Source organism: Ammospiza nelsoni, chromosome 3 (genome assembly GCF_027579445.1).
Source record: "Ammospiza nelsoni isolate bAmmNel1 chromosome 3, bAmmNel1.pri, whole genome shotgun sequence".
Taxonomy (NCBI): Eukaryota; Metazoa; Chordata; class Aves; order Passeriformes; family Passerellidae; genus Ammospiza; species Ammospiza nelsoni.
In genome coordinates, this window is record NC_080635.1 from 44,996,169 (window position 1) to 45,013,310 (window position 17,142).

The 17,142-nt window shown below is 41.9% G+C and overlaps 2 protein-coding genes across 5 annotated transcripts in view; both read right to left on the reverse strand.

The window, feature by feature from the left end:
- Positions 1 to 463: 463 nt before the first annotated feature.
- RBM34 (RNA binding motif protein 34) lies at positions 464 to 7,170 on the reverse strand. The gene is made up of 10 exons (XM_059468130.1): positions 6,951 to 7,170; positions 6,636 to 6,778; positions 5,332 to 5,551; positions 4,699 to 4,758; positions 4,099 to 4,142; positions 3,509 to 3,592; positions 3,228 to 3,291; positions 3,078 to 3,120; positions 1,763 to 1,881; positions 464 to 845 (listed from the first exon to the last, which is right to left on the reverse strand). Exons 1-10 carry the CDS (start codon positions 7,134 to 7,136, stop codon positions 534 to 536), a joined length of 1,275 nt encoding a protein of 424 aa, XP_059324113.1. The 5' UTR covers positions 7,137 to 7,170; the 3' UTR covers positions 464 to 533.
- A 2,222-nt stretch (positions 7,171 to 9,392) lies between these two features.
- Positions 9,393 to 17,142, reverse strand: part of ARID4B (AT-rich interaction domain 4B) — an 88,161-nt gene continuing 80,411 nt past the window's right edge. For all 4 annotated transcript variants that reach the window (XM_059467423.1, XM_059467424.1, XM_059467421.1 and 1 more), the window contains 4 exons: positions 16,197 to 16,307; positions 13,300 to 13,515; positions 11,751 to 11,897; positions 9,393 to 11,165 (listed from right to left, as the gene is read on the reverse strand). In XM_059467423.1, coding sequence (XP_059323406.1) covers positions 11,035 to 11,165; positions 11,751 to 11,897; positions 13,300 to 13,515; positions 16,197 to 16,307 — 605 coding nt within the window. In that variant the 3' untranslated portion in view covers positions 9,393 to 11,034. The remainder of the gene's footprint in view (positions 11,166 to 11,750; positions 11,898 to 13,299; positions 13,516 to 16,196; positions 16,308 to 17,142) is intronic.

Genomic DNA, 17,142 nt, shown 5'->3' on the forward strand with positions numbered 1-17,142 from the left:
CCCTGGAACAGCTCGAGGCTACGTCCTCTCATCCCGTCCCTTGCTGCACGGGAGAAGAGACCGGCCCCCACCTGGCTACAGCCTCCTTGCAGGTGGCTGCAGTGATAAGGCCATCCCTGAGCTTCCTTCGCTCCAGGCTAAAGTCCCCAGCTCCCCCAGCTGCTCCTCACAGCACTTGTGCTCCCAGACCCTACACCAGCTCCACTGCCCTTCTCTGTCCCCCAAATCAAGGCAACGATTTCTATTTCATCACAGACCCGGTCTGAATGTGAGTCAGGTTTTTCTACAGCCACTGTGGGTAATCCTACACAACTTCAAAAAAAAGAATTCACAGTTAGCCTCTGCAGCAAGACCTCAGCGGGAGACAGATTCCTGGAACAGGGATAAAATCATGCAGCACCTCCTGCTGCCTTCCAGGAGAAGCCAAATGCCCCAGAGCAAACACCACAAAGGACAACAGCTGTATTAGCAAACAAAATTTATGACACTCTCACATATAAAAAACACTCTCATATACATCCATCTTCATAACACTAGTCAGTATTTTTTCTGGATTTTTTTTTCTCAAAGGATGGTTTGTTTTTCCCAGCTTTACTCCTAGGAGTAGTTTTTAGTCTTTTTGGTTTTGTGCTCTTCTTTAACGGGTTTGCTTTTTCACCAACAAAAGAATCGTTAGAGAAGCTCTTTTCTTTTTTCTTCTTCTTATCAGCTCTGTCCTTGGGAGCACGAGACTGGTCTGGACCTTTCTGTTCTTTCTTCTTGTCCGTCACACGCTGCACTCGTATCTTTCTTCCCATCAGAACAGAGTTGTTGAGTTTCAGAGCAAGATGTACAGCATCTGTGTTCTACAAAAGCAGACAACCCCTTTAAAAGCAGCTTTACTTCCAGCTGAGTGCTTTCCAACAAAGAGTTACCTGTCTTTAAAACTGGTAAGCAGGATTTTACAGCACAGAGCACTCCCACCACTCTATTTAGGGAATTACACGACATCTCCACTCGGGAACACCAGCACCCCCACACATCCCCCACACTGAGGCACAGACACTGGAAAACAGGCTGTGAAACTGCCTACAATGAGACACCAACGTCTGAGGCAGAGAGAGACAGGGAAAAATAGAGAAAAAAGGCACTGGACTGCAAAAATGATCTAAGGGAAAATGAGGCTGGGAGACTGGCATGAGGAAGGAAGTTAGATTGAATCAAAAGTGGAGAGCTGGTATGCAAACCAGCTGCAGGAAAGAAGTCCACTCACATTTTGACACACAAGAAATGGGAGAACACTGAAGTTATACCAAACTAACTCATCTGTCCCTCTGTTCAGTCTTTATCCAGTGTGTACAACACCTTAAATATTGTGTTTTGTATCTGCTTCCACAGAACTGGTCTTCCAAGCTGCTTCCACCTTACACAACAACGCTACCATTTCACTTCCTACCTACACACACACAGACCTCAAAGAACTACTGAAATGAAAATAAAAACGCTCCAAGGGCAGACCCCAATGCAGGTTTTGAAGAGCTCCCTGTGCCCTGGAGCATGTACCTCAAAGGCCCACACGCACCCCAGGGGCTCACACACGTGTGCCCCAGGGGCTCACACACGCGCACCCCAAAGGCTCACACACGCGCACCCCAAAGGCTCACACACACACACCCCAAAGGCTCACACACACAACCCAAAGGCTCACACACGTGCCCCAAAGCCTCACACACACGTCCCAGGGGCTCACAGACAGGCACCCCAAAGGCTCCCACACACGCACCTCAAAGAGGACGTAGCCGAAGCCTTTCCCCAGGCCCGTTGTCCTGTCCCTCACCACTCGCACTCCCACGACATCTCCGCAGTCCTGGAAGTGCTCCCGCACGGCGTCATCGCGGATGTCTGCGGGCAACACAACGGAAAACAGAGGCCTCTTCAGGGAGACACACAGCCTTGGAAGCCTGGCCCACACCCAGATATTTCACATTTACCCATTCAGGGACACAAACAATACGGAATAAGGAGAGGTAGACAAATATCAGTGGTTCAGAAAAACCCCAGCAAGCCAACAATGCAGACTTTATGAAGGGCTATTTGCTCTGACAGTTACTGCTTCTCCAGCTCTGAAGAGTACAATGTAAATCACAAAGAACTAAGGCAAACACTGAAATAGATTTTTCAAATTAGTTCATTTATGCTTGGAACACAGTAGAAATTAAGAATTCTGCTATACATTTTTGTAGCTCCTCCTTATGCCAGAATTTCTTTCTAAGAATTAATGCTGATGATAATGAGCTTGAGCTGGCAGTTCTTCAACTCTTCATTGACTGAGCCATGAATTTGAGCTGAATGGGGAAGAAGGGATTTGCAGTTTCCAACCACAGCTGCTATGCAATTATTCTGATAATGGCTGGGTGTATGAGCCTTTTTCCATCTCACGCCTAAGCAGACAAATGTATGTGCCATCACAAAAATACAGGTTATTTTCTTTTTTTGTATGGATATGCTTCATGGAATCCCCTGACATAAACATCTCTCTGCTGAGGTTGAACCTGAACTCAACTGTACAGGTTTAACTACAGCAATGGGAATCTTGACATGCTGAGAAAGGTCCAAACTGCTGAAGTAATTTCAGAGCACAGCAAATCACAGAATATATTCTCAGCTGAAACTGCCCCACAAGGATCATCAAGTCTCACTTTTAGCCCTGCCTGGACAGAATCACTCAGCCTGCAGTTCACAGAAAGCACCAAAAGGAGAAGCCATCACTGTCCATCACTTGGAATTGGTTCACCAACAGATATTGGTAACCCTTGAACAGTTTAGAGAGCCATGGCCTATGCAACTTAGTCATATTTATTTAAAAAACATGAAGCAACAACAAGAACTAAAAGCACTTGCAGTGCTGCCTACAATAAAGGAAACAAGGTGCAGAACTGGACAGAAACTTACAACCTCTTCAGGTGTTCCAATTAACAAATAAAAATTACCTCCCAGCAAAAGGTATTTATCCACCTAATACCAAGAAATAAAAAGCCTAATGTCAACCATTCCATAAATGCAAATTAATGATGCATAGCAGTCCATTTCAGGCTTACCATATGAAAGATTTCCCAAGAATACAGATCGTTTACTGTCGTGCTAAAGGAAACAAGAGAGAGAGGACAGTAAGTTATTTGTTACAGAAAACAATGAAAACCCCACAACCAAACCAGAAAAGGGAATTTCTAGCCAAACACGTTACCTACCGAACTGGTCTTAGATGCAGTGTCAACTCTGATGTGAAATCCACTAGCAATTTCTGTTCCATTCCTTTTGTGGTCAAAAACAAAAGGTTTTAAAAATGAAATAAATATTACTTAATTGACAATGTCACTGCATAGCAGTATTCCAAATGCAAAGTTACTTTTAAGTTTGAACAACATTTTATTCTGATTCAAGCAAAAGAGGGGAGGTTGTTTAAATTTAGCTATAAATCTATGTGAACTAACATCTTTAACAGGGTATGAGGAACAAAACCGAGACTTACTCCTTCAGAGCCTCCTGGGCATCACATTCTTCCTTAAAGACCACGTAAGCATTGACAGACTTTGCATTGGGGTGCACCTTATGCCTGGAACAGGAAAAGGACCCGTTACTGCTGAAATCCTGCTGATGCTGTGCAGTGCACAGGCACTTCTTGCTGAACACATTCATGCCTCTGCTTGTTCTGGCACACTAACAACTTCATTTCCCTTGCAGGTCAAGCTACCCCTGTACAGGCAAGGGAGTCCCACTGTTGTTTAGCTCTTATATGCACCCCACATCTTGTTTAGCTCTTATATGCACCCTGAGCAAGCTTCCTCAGCCCATAAACACATCCAAAGAAATTAAAGACTTTTAGCATCTTCCTCCTTCCTAAAATATAAGAAATGCAACCTCAGGTAACAAATTACAAGTATACATGGCATACAATTCTTTATTACTCGTTGAGAAAACTTAATACACACAAAGGTAATGACAAAAGACAAAGAAACACAAAATACATAAAAAAGACCTAATACAGACAAACTTTTAACTACCAACACTTAAACATTGTTTAGGACTTGAAAAATACAGAAAAGTCACAAGGGAACCTACTTGATTGCTGCTACCTTTTTGGATACAGTATCTTCTGCAGGAATCTTAAAGATAAAAAGACTTGAGTTAGGTGGGCCTAGTGTTAACCTATCACAAAGAGTTTTCCCTAAGACAAAGATGAATTCAAGCAGGGGCCACCCAAAGCAACACAGCCAGTACAGTGAGCAAATGACAGAAGTGGCTGGATCTAGAGATGGTCTAAAAAGCCCACAGAGTTAAAGAGCTTGCCTTGACTTTGTCTGACATGTTTCTTGAGTTCCAAGAGGGTTATTGTCACTATTTTAGTGAGTACCCTGATTTACAGTAATGTGTCTTTGCTGTATGATTTAAAAACAGGCAAGCAATGCCTCAGCCAAACCAGCAATAACAAAGGCATTGCACCTTCAGAGAACATAAAGATCTGATTCTGGATCAGCTGCTGCTACAGGAAAAGTGCATCTGTGGTGCCCCTGGGGTAACATCTCCAAGGCTTCTTTTAACAGCAAAACCCACATGCCCCAAACCACTTCTGAATTAATGAGGGTACAAACCTTACAAATACTACAGCCTTTCAACATCAACAAATAATTTTGTTATATAATATTAAAGAGAGAAACATACCAGGGACCGGAAGCGAACAGATTGGATTGGTCCATACTTCTTAAAGAGAGATGTCAGTACCTAAACAGATGATATTGCAAACACTCAGTACACTTTTCAACCTGGTAATGAGAATTATTTTTTAGCACTTATAGGTAATACTGTTCTTACACTGTTTTCCTTCTACTTATAGGAGGTCCCTTAACAGGCTACTAACAAAATGCAAGTAATTTGTAACTGTTTCTGTGGGTTTTGTGGCACCTTCTTCTACAGATTGCCAAAATGGAAGTCGTGCCTTTTACTATGGAAGTATAAATTTAGCATGCTTTATGTAACAATCTGAAGCACTGTTTGCAGATAAAATTAGAACCAGAGTAACTTTGTAAATGCAGTTCTCATTTATTCAGTCATTTTTTCATTGACAAGGAACTGACCAATTCTACTCAGGAAAGAGTTGCTGTATCCACTGCTGCAGGAACTCCAGGAAACCAGAGATTGTCTCTAATCGTTTCTAAGAACAAGCACCATTTCCTACGTTCCCAAAAGCAGTTCCAGTCACAAGTGTGTGTGACTTCCAGGGTGGAAACATCCCCTCAAACTGAGGACTGCTGCAACTCCTTTCATTCCTTTAGCAGACAGAACCCACCCACATACCTGAACAGTGCAGCTGACAGGCAAGTTTCCAACAAACACCGTTCTTCTCTCTGCTGTTTTATCAGCCACCCATTTTCTCTTTTGCTGTTTTGCAGTAGCATCCGTGGCTGAATTAACAACACTTTTGGTGATGGCTTGAGAAGCCTTTTTCTTTTGCTTCACTTTGCTCTGAAACAATTTTTGATCTTCCTCTTCATCTGCCTGCTTCAAAGCATTCTCCCTGACCAGAAATGAACAGGCAGGTTACAACTGATGGGAAGAAAACAGGGGATTTGGGGTGAAAGAACGGAAGCCTCCAAGATACTTTAAATTACATTTGAGAGCATTACGTTCAACTCTAAAATTTCAAACATTACTTTGTTTATTCTGCATTAAAAAATGTATCTGACTATTCAGTAACATGAAAAACTATTTGCTGGCCCCAGGAGACTGCATTCACTATTTACCAGTACTTCACAATTAAACAATTTGACAGCCTTTAAAATTGAAGGGAAAAAATAATCTTTGCATTATGTTGGAACTTAGAAGAGATTTAGTCATTTTCATTATGCAGGAGACTCAGAACAAACCCCTGGAATACTGCCATGCACTAACAAGTCTCACTCTATCCAAACCTGCCAAAAGAGCAGGAACAAGGGGCAGATCTGAAGGAGCCTCTGGAAGGCTGCAGACACAAACACAGCAAACAGGTTCCATGGGCCCAGGGACAGGATGAGGGGTGAGCCTTGTGCTACAGTCAAGTTCCCTTCATTATCCAAAGTGCATCGTAGAGTGAGCAGCTTCCAGCCTGCTCTGAAGCACCTCGCCTCAGGTTTCTAAGAGAACAGACAGAGTGACAGAGAGGTTCTGTGTCCCTGCAAAGGCCCAGAGGACATGGACGGCACCTCACTCCTGCTGGAGCCACCTCTGCTGGATAAAGCCAAGGATAGCCAGAGAGCATCTCCCCGAGCCAGAGAGAACTACCTAGATCCATGTGTCTCCATCTCCAGCCACTGGACCTGATGGCTCTCTAGCAGGGCATCTGCGCTTCACACACCTAGCGTTTCAAGAAGCTGCACTACCTTCTTCCTTCAGGGGAAAACCACAGAAAACCTGCACAATCTTAAAAATAGTCTTAAACACCAAGCTGAAGTTGAGTAGTAGACGAGAAGCTGCACTACCTTCCTCCTTCAGGGGAAAACTACAGAAAATATGCACAACACCAAGCTGAAGATGAGTAGTAGACGAGAACTTCGTTGTTTCATCAAACTCCTATTACAATTAATGTAGATGCTTTAATTTTACTATAACATGGTGTCACTCACCTCTGTGACAGTTTTTTCTCTGCCTCTGAACGTTCCTTTTTTCTGGCTTTCTTTGCTTTTACCGGAGGTTCTTCTATGTTGGATAAGCTCTGGTCTTCTGACACTTTCTCCCCTTCTTCTGCACGCTTCCTTTTCTTCTTTCCCTTTAAAGAAAAGGTAAGAGAAACAGACTTGAAGGACAAAATTCCAAGAACGCCCTGAAGTTACTTCGCACACTACAACTTATTCGGAGCGCCGCTGCCCGAAGCCCCTGCAGCTGGGCTCACGCAGCCCCGGCCAGCCGGGCGCGCTGCCCCCCGGCACTCGCCCACTCACCGCCGGCACAGCCACCAGCACCGGCGGCGCGGCGGAGCTGAAGAGGCGAGCGAGGGGCGCGGCGGGGGCGGCGGCCGCGCCGAGGCTGCCCGACACCTGCCCCACCACGTACGGCTCCTCCCGCCCCTCTTGGCCCTCGGCCGCCGCTCGCTGCCGCGGCGCAGCGCCGCCCCGGCGGGCCCGCATGGCGGGCACCGAGCGCGGCGGGAACGGGAACGGGAACGGGAGCGGGGCCGGGCTGGGCCGCGTCACTTCCGATGCGCGGGGCCGGGAGGGGCTCCCGGAGCTCCCCCGCTCCCGCCTGCCCGCCCCCTGCAGCCGGGACCGGGCCGCGCGTGGGCACAGGGGCACTCGGGGAACATCCAGCATCGGGAGCAGATGGACACGGTCTGAGGCTGGCCCAGGGGAGGCTGAGGTTGAACATGAGGAGGAATTTCTTCACAGAAAGGATGATTAGATATCGGAATGGATTGCCAGGGAGGTGGTGGAGTCACCATGCCTGGGTTTAAGGAAAGACTGGACGTGGTCCTTAGTACCATGTCTGGTTGACGTGGTGGTGTTTGGTCATAGATTGGACTTGATCTCAGAGGTCTCTTCCAAGCTAAATGATTCAGTGAGGAGAGGCTGTCTCACTGATTTCCCACCACCCTCAGTTCCAAGGGGAGCTGAAGCAAACCTGACAGCACTTTGGCTGTCTCATTACACGTTTGATGCACTTTTTGAGCTGCCACTGTAAGCAGCTCTGTTGGAACCATCATCCATCCGAAGGCTAAACAAGCATCCCAGCTGTTGAAAAGGAGGTAAGTCTTGGGGTCAACACATGCACCATCATCCCTGGCCTGCTGGATGCCAGGAAAGGTAGTGACCCTCATGGATAGGCTCAGCCCAAGAGAATACACAAATCCTTGAAAAGGGGCAGGTGGCTTTTCCAATCTGCTTTCACACAGAAGAGCAGCACTGTAGTGACACAGGAGGGGCAGAACAGGCTCCTACCATCATCCAGTACATTTCAGAGACTCTGAAACTTGGCAAGAGACATACAGGAGGCATACAGCCTCCTGGAACTCTGCCTGAGAGAAAGTTCAATCCCTGTGCCAACAGGAAAATTCCACAGTGTGATTGGAACTACCCAGTCATATGTATGGATGGGTACCAGTGCAGATTGCCAATAAGGGGCGGTGGGAGCACTGCAGAGACTTCAAATAAAGCGTGTTTTCCTTCAGCACGTGTCCATCTCAGCTATCCCCAACACAATCAATTGTGGGACACACCAACCTGCATCTGTCCCTCAGCAAGGTGCGGAGAACACAGCACGGGGTGTCTGCCTTGCTTTGCCTTTGGGATCATGGTCCAAGCAGGTGCTCAGGAGTACGGGCACAGCCCAGCAGGCAGTGCTGGTGGCAAACTGCCTCAGCTGCAAGCGGAGTGCCCGTGCCAGGCAGGGAATGCACCCACATGTAAAGCTGCGTACAGTACGTGCCCTGAAAATCAACTCAGATTTGACCCACTGGAACATGGGATAAAACTGCCTGGCTAACAGTCTGCCAAAGGTATCTTCCTTTGCTACTTACGGGGATACAAGTGGTTCCATGAATCTGGAGAGCACCATTTACAGACAAACTTCGCAGGAGAGGTGCAATGTAACACATTCAGACAAATGTTTTGAGTAGCCACTAAACTGCATCAGAAATATTATGAAAATTAAATAATCTTTGTATCACAGAAAATCAAAAATCCTATTTATGCAAAAACTTGACTTGGGAGCAGAGAGCTGACTAATGATCCCTGTTTTAAAACAGTAAAAAAATCCCCCCACCAGATCATCAAGTCAGTAACTGTCACATCAAAGCAAATATGCTGGCACTAAAACTGAGAGCTGATCAAGAACTAGTAGTGAGTGAAAAGCTATATTTAAATCCTGCTTGCCCAGATGTAGTTCCCAGTTACATCCATTCCCCTTACGTCTACTAAAACTGAAAAGCAGAACTGAACTACCATGACTCTGATTCCACTAAACAGATGAAAATATCCTCTTAGTAGCTTCACTGAAAATATTAAAATTACCCCTGTAGTCTTGGATCATCATAATTTTTAACACAGTTAATGTTTCCAAAGCTTATTTATCATAGGTTGTTACTGTCAGTCTCATCAGTAATCTGTCACTTTGCAGGTGTATTTTGGTCACCTGAACTACAGCCAGTAGTTTGTTTCAGCTGGCTCTGCCTTAATGATGGGCCATGCTTTTGCCTTCTACTGAAAAAGAGGATGGATTTGAATTAATCACTAGGAAGACAATAAGGCAAATGCAGGTGCTCTATCTTACCTTTCTATGTCCATTACAGCGTACCAAAGATCATTTGCTGAACTGATTCTGCAGCTTGATGCAACTTTCATGAACACGCTACAGTTGCTTAAATTAACTGTTAGAAACAAAATCAGGGATTCACAAACTATGGCATTTTATTTCAGAGGCCTTTGCTTACATTTGTACAATATATTACATAACTCTCCATTTTCTGCAGAACCTAATATATATTTTATAGCTTTTTTCTATAAGCTTTTCCTTCAATGTCTGTCAACAAATTTTTACAGTCCTGTACAATTCTGAATACTTTGAAACCATTTTCAATAAAATCAGTTATAACCTTAAGCGCACACTACGAAGACTGAAAATGCTTTTCTTAGAAAAGTCAAATGAAAAGGATTCTGACACTCTAGCATCTACAAACAAAATGCTTCAAATTCTTACATGTTGTATTGCCAGAAAACAAAGAAAAACATGCCAGCCCCTATTTCCCCAGGCAAAAGAAGTACACAGAACTACAATTAAAACAGTAAAACAATCTGTACAATAAAGTACTGTGTATTAACAGTGCCAGGTATTAAATAGCTCGAATGAACACTTCCGCAATATACAAATGTCTTACAAAGGTATAGAATTGACAGGAGAGAGCTTGGGATCCATTCAACATAAAATCAATACAAGTGAAAATATTTTGAAGTTGGTTTTGGAATTTGTACAAGGCATTTAAAAAATTAAACATCTACCACTCGGCTAGCTAGTCATTTTAAAAACAACTACCCTTTTGTGGCAGTGTTGGTATCAGCAACCACATATTATAACCTCACACCTTGCTCCCTCTTGAAGTCCTCTCCTAGAAGCTCGTAATAAAATAAGCATTACAAATGAAATATTTGTTGCTTTAAGGGGAAAAGAAACATTTACAAGAAAACACAAAAATATACCTGTTATAATCCATTATGAATAAATATACACTTTAAACTGGCTGAATACAATCTTTATACATTAAGATTTAATACAGTTTGTTAGCCATTTTCTTTCTTTTTCATAATGTATTTTATCAAAATTAAAAAAAAATACTGTTTTATAGAAAAATGGCAAAGTACAGTAGTTTCATTCCAATTAACGGGTTCTTAAAACCCAGAGTAACCTACTTAAGCCTAATTCAAACCTGTAAACATTAGTCAGTCTTTTTTTTTTGTCTTTTAAAAGGAATCCTCATATTTGGTTATCAGGACTGATGTCAGACATCCTACTAACTGCAGGTTTTGAATAGATGTGCTTGACGTATACAATTAAAGCCACTATAAGGTGACTTAGCAGTTAAAAAACAATTAGCTTGTACAAATGAAAATATTTTCAATATTTGTCATAAATAAATGGAAAAATATCAAATGTTCCAGCTTTAACAAAATACCAGGGAATACAGTAAGCCTTACCACATTGATTTAGATCACCCCAACAACTATATACTTATTGTCCTGTCTCTATAGGCAGTGAACAGCCTCCATTTGCCACAGTGGAAGGCCTTCGAGTCACTGGACTTACAATTCCCAGACAAGTTGGAAACAATTATTGCTTGAGGAAAAGCAGTTTGTTGTACTTTTTCTTCATAAAAGTGCACTTAAGTGCAAAGTTAGCTTGTCAAGAAACAACTTTAAATACAAAATAGTGCTTGTCTGAATTTTGTGCCACTGTGCAGTATAAAAAAAAAAAAAGGAAAAAAAAAAAGAGTGGCCCTCAGCAGCCATTAAGTGCAAAGTGCTTTGGCAAGTCCTGCTGTCACCTGCACTCAACTGACATTCCATTCTGTGATGAACTTGACATAGATGGTTCTGCTAACGTTAACATAACTGCAGCCGTAATGGAACTAGAGGAAGGTGATGAGGAGGAAGATGATGTAGTAGCAGCACCTGTGCAGGAAAAGGAAAACACAGGTTATAGAGATTCATAAATCAAGTAATAAACATGTTTTCCTGCTCAGCAGCAAGCACTGGTACATACTGACTCCAGCAAACAATGCCTTGCAATGGAAAAGACTGGTTTCTTTTCCACTGCCTAGTTTGTGTAGCAAGCACTCAATTTAACTGGTATCCCCTAAAGTCATGGAATAAATCCCTTATCCCAAGGGGAAAGCACTAACTAGGCCCACAAGCAACACTACAGTAAATTTATCTGTAACTTGAGGAAAAATTAGAAGTTATTAATACCCTTTGTTCACTGCTCAGAAAAGTTTATTTTCTGTACATTTTTTCCTGTATGAAGTGGTTCTTCCTCAAGAACATTCAACAGATTGCACACCTTGGTAACACTCTTCCCTCTCCACAGTCACTGGGTATCTGATCCTCCTAATAGCCATAAAATACCTGCACACAGCATCTCCCAAAACCCAAACAAAACCACACTCCTGAGGACACATCTCCCAGCAAATTACCCAGTACCTTAACATAACATGCAATTAAGCCCTCTAAAAGCAGAATTTAGTTTCCAGCACTCACTTTCCCGCTCTTTTTTCTTTAAGCGCTTTCTTCTTCGGTCAATGGAAGCCACCTCAGATTTCAAGGACAGGTAATGTTTCCTGATTTCTTGCAATTTTTCTTGGAGAACTGTTATGCGCTCAGCACTAGTCAGATTTTCCAAGTCAGCTGCAAGTGAAACAATCTCTGTTAATTATTGTATTGAAGCATTTCCTAACACTTCTGGATGTCAGTGAAGTGGAAGATACTCCAATAACAGTGATGTGCTTTGGGCTAGCAGACAGCAAAGCTAAGAAACAACAGCAGCAGCAGCTGCTCTTTATCACCCCAAATTTGTTCACTTTTTATGATTCTTTGCAAGATACCGCCATACGCTTTTTGGGGACTTTTTAAGGAACTGGGAGAGGAAGAAGATGCATTGCCTTCCCCATCAGGAGGAAAAGGATAAAAAAAAATAAGACAAGGGATGAAAACATCAGGGCAAAAAACTAGCTTTGAGCATGCTGCTTTCAGTCCTTGCTGGAGGCTCAGCTTGGCCTGAAACACTGGGAAGGTCAGCCTGGCCTGACTTGTCTTGGTACAAAACAAGCAGGTTACAACAGCAACGTGCACAGCTGTGGGGCGGTTCTGGTGGAGCCCCTGTCATACATGCCATAAGGAAGAACCATACAGGACAACCATGCTGGACATGGCCAGCATAGGAGCTGCCCCTCTGGCTGTCTCCAGCTGGGAGATTTCCACAGCATGGCACACAGCAGTGGGCAGCACAGGCAGGAGAAACCCCTGGCTCAGTCCAGGGAAGCCACACAGGACACACTCCATTCAAAAGCATTTAAGAATCATTTGAACTACTGTGAGGTGCAAAATGCACTACACATCAATCTGTAATGAAGGCAGCACTAAAGGACCCAAAGTCACAACTATGTTAGACTGTGGGAAAATGAGGAAAGCTCAAGTGTCTGATTCAGCTACAGCAGGAAATGTGTCAAAGAGCACTCCATAGACCAACTTCTGCCAAGCAACTTCAGCATGTGGAGTGTAGCCAAGGTAAAAACAAAGGAAGGAGCAAAAGCCCCTCAGATGTGCTGCACCAGGAAAGTGCTCAATGAATCTCAACAGGGCAGTAAGTGACAACAAAGACCTTTTACATTACATACTCCTGAAGAGCACTAGAATGCAACTTGATTGTGAAGAACAAACTGGGAAAAATACGTTTAGAAGGAGACTAATGCTGACATTCAGGGCCGACGAGGAAATTTAAAAAAAAAAACCCAAAACAGCAAAGTCAGATTCAATTGGTAAGCTGCACTAATATGAGGGAATTGATAAGCCACTGATCTGTTTTTCAGACAGGCAGACAGATAGGGTCATATAGGATTACGCAGGATCCCTTCCACACTGCTCACCCCTAGCTGGACCAGTAGCTTGACTGAAACAGAGTGGAAATTCTTAATCCTAGAAATAGCAAACATGTGCTGGTTCAATAATGCAAAATGGATGGGGAAAAATTACGTATCAATCACCCAAGTGTCTGAACTAGAACTAGGTATGTTTTCAAGAAAATACTTACACATCTGAAAGCTCCACTTGTAAACTTTGGGCAAACGATTATTCTGTTCTTTGAGATCAGACTCCTTCTCTCCATTTTTACCACATTTTCCTGGAGACTGTGTTCTTGTGAGTGATTTGGTTTGGTGAGATTTCATACCAGCAGAAACTGATTTTGCTGACTGGGACTTGGACACACTTTCACCAGCAGATAATTCATCACTGTCGCTGCTGTTTGCTGAAGAAACAAAAAGATATTGTTACAAAACAAAGCCCAAACTAAAGCTTGCCAGAAGCAATCTCTGTGCTGATTTTCATACAATGGGAATTTATTTGACCCAAATCCTTTACTTTAAAACAACAGAATCCATCCTGGTGTGGCAGCTTGGCTTGATGCTCTTTGCATCACTGAAGCACAACCAGGTATATAATGGGGACAAAATGAACCACATCTGCCTGCTCATGGGGCTGTACTTTTTCTAGGAGTTCACAAGACTGATTGTTATGGCCCATCTCCAGTTTACCTCTTTCTGACATCAACTTCTAATGCGGTATTCAATATATAAACTTCTATCCCATTTTAGAGCTAACAGTTACAAACAGAATTTGACTGTATTTTTAGGACACATATAGCAGAAATCAGAGCAAACACAGCTTTTTCTTAGCCTTATGTAACCTTTATGTTCATTTTCCTCTACTAAAATCACTATCAATAATATGAACATCTGTGATGTACTCTACAAATTTCTCAGACATGATGATACAATTTTTTCATTTTGAAAAAATATCTTTTGCTGACCCAAAATAGAAGAACTTTACCTCATGCTGAAAAAACTTTAAAGCAACAGGCCAAACTGAACACAGGTTTTTAATCAAATCATTTAAAGGGGAGTAACAAAATAATCTATCTAAAAGACAAGGTTTATGAGTAATGATTGAAAGGCTGAAGTTTTTTAGCATTACTAAAATAAAACTAAGGTGAAAGCAGGCACAAGCAACTGTAATTTAACACAAGTCTAGCAAAGCAGTGGAATAAAATGCCTAGGAAATCTGCAGAACGTCCACTGTTAAGAGTTGTTTATAAAAAAAACATTGAATTTATATTTATTAAGAAAAATGTATGCCTCAGTTGTATCTGCCCCAGGTGACGACAAAATAAGCCCTGAACCTTTTGGCCTTTATGATCTGGTGATATACACAGGAGCAGCTGAATATCCAAGACATGTAGTGTGAAAGAGCTTGGCCAGCTGCTTGTTGGTGTTGGTTTAATGTGGCATTTACATTCTCTGAACAGAGAGATAATTCTCTCAGGTTTTTTCCTAGAGAAGCACAGAGAGGAGAAAACAATTCTTATCTCTACTACTGCTCCTGTTGTTTTGCACATGTGGAATGTGTTAGGGAGATTGTTTACCTGAAGTGATTTGTCAATTGGACTCTGCTGAGGATTGTTTTGTTTCCTTGGCCAATCACTCAAAGCTGTGTCTTGCCTGTCTCGAGACAGTCACGAGTTTTCTTTAGTATTCTTTAGTATTCTTTGTAGTATAGTATCTCTTTAATATAATGTAGTATTAATGTAATATAATAGAGTTTTAATAAAGCAATTGTTCAGCTTTCTGAATCAGTGGAGTCAGATGCCAATCACTCCCTGCATCGAGGGCACCCTGAATTCAATAGTTTAATGCAAAGGCAAAAGCTGAAGCTGCCACACAAGCAGGTTAACAGATGCTCTGGAATTTTGCCAAAAGCTTTTTTTTTCCTTCAGCTGAATCACATTTTGTCTATTCATTTTCCTTATTACATCCAGTAGTGCCTGAAGTCTTAACAAAAAGAGCACACACCAATGACTACATGGTAGTGGCTTTGAAGTATCACATACTGATGAAGACAGAGGTTGAGAAAAAGGGGTAAATTCACCAAATCCAAGGGAATAAAGGCAAGGCTTAAAATGGTGTATTGGTTCTGCAAATTCAGTTTGTTTGGTTACTTTAATTTCTGGGGTGAGGGTAGGAATAAGGATTATGAAAGGAGGAGACCAGTAAAATGGAATTAAAAAGGATGAGAAAATATGAAGAGGAGATCAATGAACATGAAAGACAGGTAGGGTGGAAGCAAATACCAGACTAGCAAGACTTTTAGCAAAAGCTGTTAATGGAAAGAGGGAAGGGAAACTGGGGGAGAGAGAGGAATAAAAGGCATGGCATATGCTTTTTATCCTTTCTTTAACTCCATTTTTTACAGTTATCCTTCCAGGCTTCAATCTCTAGCTGTTTCCTGGTATTTTTTTATTAACAGTGAAATGAAGCAGTAATTGATCTTGTTGTCTCCCAAACACCTGTGCATACAACCCCTAATACACCTCTGGTTTTATTAAGCTGCCCTTACCCAGTACCTGTAGTTTCTATTCCAATTAGCTTCTACAACAACAAAAAACTGCAAAAGCTGCATTTTTTACTGTAGATGTAACAGACAGCACAGGAAGAAAACAACAATCTCTATTCTTCTGGAATTATTCTCTCATTTGCTACAGGGTAGAGAAATTAACCTCCAAAATCTCATCTTGCAGGAAATACAGAGTATAATTTCCTTCAGGTCCCAGTCTCCCCTCTAAAGCAGCCAGCTGTCATGATACAGAGATACCTGTCCCAATTCTACCATGTGTAAAATACTCACTCTTCTTTTTTTTCCTGAATTACAAAATATTAAGGAGCTCTTAGAAATAGCCCAGAAATAATACAAGTCATTTAAAACCACTCTGGTGTTTAGGTAGAGCAGTTTCTTCATTTAAACAGTGTTAAGAATTCCCTGATGAGAACATTTTGTCCTAATGCATTCTTTATTAACTGACTTCATCTCCTACAATCAGCTGAACAAATGACACGCTACTTTAACACCTTTTATTTCACACTAAGCTGTACTTACTAGTTTTACTCTTCTTTTTGCTGCTCACAGGTGTTTTGTGGCTTCTTTTCTGCTTTTTTGAGGAGCTGCCTCCTCCCTGAGCATCTTTAAGTCTTTTTTGGCCTGTACAGACTATAATTGGGAAAAGAAAAAAAAAGAAACAGAATTAAATAAATACTTGCACTCCTCCCACAGAACACTTCAAAGCTTAAGTTTGTAGACAACAATGCAACTGTTCCTGCCTATGCTTAATGCAGCTCAGTCTTGTACTTATACTGACAAGAGGAGGTGAAGGACAATGGAAGGCAGACGAAGTTTCTTTGCAGAGAGTGCACAGGTATGATGATTCCAAATTACTTTCCCCTATGCATCACCAGAATTTCTTTTGAACCACATGGGTTTACTAGTTTTTAATACTGTAAATTAAATAAGAATACATTTATTAAAAAAGTTATCAAGGCCTACTGGGACAAAAAAATGTTTTTATAAGTTTGCTGTACTTGAAAGATGTGAGAAAAAAAACCAAAGCCATAATCTGTGATCAGTAATTACATTGACTGAAGGTGTTAAATAAGATCTTAGATCATGTTAAAAAAAAAAAAAAAAAAAAAAAACAAGAAAAGAAAGGCAAACAAGGGAAAAATTCTACTGTTTTTTGGGACTACAACAGGAAAAAGTTAAAAAGGAACATGGAAGGATTATAGTACATCTAATAAAAGAGAGTGTTTTAGAACTTCTTCAAACATTGTTTCACAACCATGTGACTTACAGATTAAAAATGACCCCTTGAATAAAAAATTTAAATTAAGGAACCTAATTTTCTGAAACAGGCAACATGCTGACAAAATCAGAGAGGAACTTTAGGTCAAATGCATTTCAAAATACTCTTTTACAATCTTGTAAACTTCTTTCAAGTGGCAATATAAAAAACCCCAAGCAACTTAAGTTCTAAACCTACACAGCTTTA

Coding starts and splice junctions, on each gene's coding strand:
- RBM34 (XM_059468130.1), bottom strand. CDS start 7,136: ATGCGGGCCCGCCGGGGCGGCGCTGCGCCGCGGCAGCGAGCGGCGGCC. Junction 3,121..3,227: donor CTGCATCTAAGACCAGTTCG/GTAGGTAACGTG, acceptor TGTTTCCTTTAG/CACGACAGTAAACGATCTGT. Junction 1,882..3,077: donor CTTGGGAAATCTTTCATATG/GTAAGCCTGAAA, acceptor TGTTGCCCGCAG/ACATCCGCGATGACGCCGTG.